At 63.3% G+C, this 3,081-nt stretch overlaps 1 protein-coding gene across 1 annotated transcript; it reads right to left on the bottom strand.

Moving 5' to 3' along the window:
- Nucleotides 1-247: 247 nt before the first annotated feature.
- LOC103774119 (glucosylceramidase-like) lies at nucleotides 248-2,954 on the bottom strand (the record flags this gene model as incomplete). Its single annotated transcript, XM_008941500.1, is given in 9 exon segments — nucleotides 248-335; nucleotides 429-500; nucleotides 502-552; nucleotides 638-801; nucleotides 879-1,100; nucleotides 1,681-1,915; nucleotides 2,023-2,195; nucleotides 2,539-2,672; nucleotides 2,808-2,954. Coding segments are annotated over 9 exon segments (1,286 nt in total), but the record flags the coding sequence as incomplete, so codon positions are not given.
- Nucleotides 2,955-3,081: the final 127 nt, after the last annotated feature.

Below are 3,081 nucleotides of genomic sequence, written 5' to 3'. Positions count from 1 at the left end.
GGGAGGGGGGAGGCTGCTAAGTGCCAGCGGCAGCCCTGGCAAAATCCCAGTGCTGGGAGCACACAGAGCCCCTTACGGGGGGAGGGGGGCAGGACCCCTGGGCCCTCCTGCACCCACAGCGGGAGTTCACCACCCTCTTCCAGCCTTGAAGGATGCTGGAAAAAGTGGGGGAAGAGCTGACACTTGGAGACCCCTGGAGATCCCCAGCCACTTGGTGCCATCCCCAGTGTGGCCGTGGCCATCACCGCTAGGTCTGGATGGAGTTGGCCGGAGCCACCGTCTCAATGAAACCAAGGGCAGGGTCCCGGATCCCGAAAGGCACGTCCCAGCCAAACCTGGGGGGTGAGAGGGACTGAGCAGGTCAGCACAGCTGGGGACAAGCGTCCCCCCATGCCCCCCTGTCCCCCTCCGGGGGATAACCCACTGACCTGTTGAGGACCACCAGGACGAGGGCCCCGTCAGGGCGCAGGATGGCCACGTGCTCCAGCTGACAGATGTGGCTGGCGGCTGCTGCGCAGCCCCACGCGCCACGAGCCCTCGGGGATGAACTTACTGTGGGGAGAGGAGCAGGAGAGGGACCATGCCCCCCAAGTCTTGGGCTTGCAGGAGCACCTGAGCCCCCCTGGGCTTGACCCACCTGAAGTGCCCCAGGTGGTAGAACATGGGCTGCTTGTAGAAAATGTCCTTGCTGCTGTCCACAATGCTGGGGCTGTCCACATAATTCTTGACCCAGTTGGGGCCCCCCTCCAGGTCCAGGGCCAGGTTCCAGTCAGTCCAGCCGGCCACAAAGTTGTTCAGGACCTGGGCCGGGGGAGAAGAGGGTGAGTGGGGCTGAGCTGGTGCCCCAGCCCCGGGCAGGCAGTGCCAGGGGACCATACCGTCAGGATGCTGTGGCTGTAGCGGACCCCTCGATCCCAGCAGCCCAGGGACACGGAGAACCGGAAGGTGAGGAATCCACTGCAGGCCTCCGTGTAGAGGAGAAAATGGTCTGGGAAGAGCTTGTGGGTGGCCTCCAGGCAGCTGGCAGGGATGAGGCTGTCCAGGTACCAGTGAACCCCGATGCCGGCGACATAGCGGGCAGCAGTGGCATTGCCCAGGACCTAGGGGGAAGGCAGCAGATGCTTCACATCAGGGCCACCAGCACCCTGAGCCCTGTGGGGCTGGACATACAGACCCCACATGCCAGAGGGGTGTCCTCCTAGGGCCACCTGCCTCCCTCTCTTGTCGCTGCTGTGTGCACCACAGGCTCCCACACCCACAACCCCTCTCCCTTCCACACCTGCCCCCCAAGCAGCAAGCCACGAGCAGCACCCTGACATTTTAGGTTAAGGTAATTCCCCTAAACAGCCCTTCAGCATTGCAAAGGATGAGCCAAATCAGCTGAAGCTCTGCCTGGAGAAGGTGCTGGTGTGCCAGCAGCAGCTCCACATGCCACGCTGCGGGAATTCAGGATGCAGATGCCACCTCCTGTCCCTGCTTCAGCCAGGCACATGCCAAGGCGGCTGCTACCAAATTAGCTGTCTCCAGCTCCCTCTCTGGCAGACCCAGTTTGCCTCCTGCTCTGTCTAGGGCTGGGAGCAGCTGCTGGCTTAATTTTCAGCTAAAACCCAAGGCTTAGATGGGACATGCGGCAGAGAGAGAGGAAGGAGCTGGGGCAGGGCGACAGGCTTTGCTCTTCACCACTTTGGCCCAGTGCGGGAGGTGGATGCGCTGGTCGTCCAGGATGATGAGCTGGGTGCGGTGGGGGCTGCGGGCCAGGGCAGGGCCCAGGTCCCGGGTGACGAAGTCCCGCTGGTGCGCGGCAGTGAAGGCAATGGTGGGGAACTGGGGGGGAGTGAGGAGCGCTGCGAGGGGCTCGTTCTGCGCCGTCACTGCCCAGAACGTCACGTTGTGTTTGGCATATTCGTCCAGGAACCTGGCACAGGGAAGGGGGAGGTGGCAACTTCAGCTGTGCCTGCCCGCCCCAGCCTGATCCCCAGCCCCCCTGCAGTCCTCCAGCATCCCGGCCCCAGCAGACAGTACTTGACGAAGTAGTTGGCCCAGGTCCTGTGGTACTTGTCACCCGCCTGTCCCTTCAGGGTGCCCTTCCCGCGTACATCCCCATTACTCTTCATCCAGCCAGGGGCAGTCCAGGGGCTGGCATACAGCAACAGTGGCCGCTTGCTCATGGCTGAGGCTCGGTGCAGGAGAGGGATCTGCAGGAGCAGGCAGAGACACCAGCTCAGCTCCAGATGCAGCCCCCCAAAACCACAAGGCCCAGCATGGGTGGAAGGGGAGTGTTCGAGGGACCTCTGTGGGCAATGGCAGTCTGCAAGCACCACACCATGGCACAGTGCCCTGGCTCTTCACCGTGCCAGTGGCAGCCAGGATGTGCCAGGACGTGCCCCAGAGGAGGTGCCAGCTCCCATGGGCTGTCCCCACGCACCCTGTCACTGTGCACAGAGCTCAGCAGCGCCTGGTCACAGGGGTCCCAGCAGACTGAGGAGCTCCAACAGGAAAGGGAACAAGGTACGAATGGCAACAACCTCAGCCTCCCACCTTCATCTTCACATCCTCCTCTGCTAGCCCGAAGTGCTTCAACTCGTAGTCGTGGGGGACTTCATCGTAGCTGTACGGGCGCACAGAGAAGTCGCTGCAAGCCATGGGGAGCCGGATGAGGTTGTACTCAATCCCTGCAGAGCAGGAAAGGCATCAAAGTGCGCCAGAGCAGGTGCCCAGCTGATGGGTGTCCCTGCAGCAGGGACGGGCTCAGCCACCTCTGGGGACCCCACAAGCTGCCACACGCTGCCAACAGGCTCATTACTCACCGGTCTCGGAGAAGTAGGAGCGCAGCAGGTGATCCTGCGCCCGCTGCGACAGCCCCAGGATGTTCAGGGCAGCAGCATCAGAGAGGGACCCGCCAAAGCCCTTCATGCGCTGGTGCAGCACAGAGACGTTCAGTGTCAGCAGCAGCCCTGCGAGGCAGACCCCGGCTCAGCTCGCGGTGCTCAGGGGTCCCGTGGTGGCACTCCCCATCTCTGCTGGCCGCAGCAGGTACCTGGGGGGTGCAGGCCGTGCTGGAAGCTCCCCTCGCTGCGCTCC

This window comes from Merops nubicus, unplaced genomic scaffold (genome assembly GCF_000691845.1).
Source record: "Merops nubicus isolate BGI_N331 unplaced genomic scaffold, ASM69184v1 scaffold38275, whole genome shotgun sequence".
NCBI lineage: Eukaryota > Metazoa > Chordata > Aves > Coraciiformes > Meropidae > Merops > Merops nubicus.
Note: the sequence above shows the minus strand (reverse complement) of the source record. Positions and strands in the feature narration are given on the sequence as shown.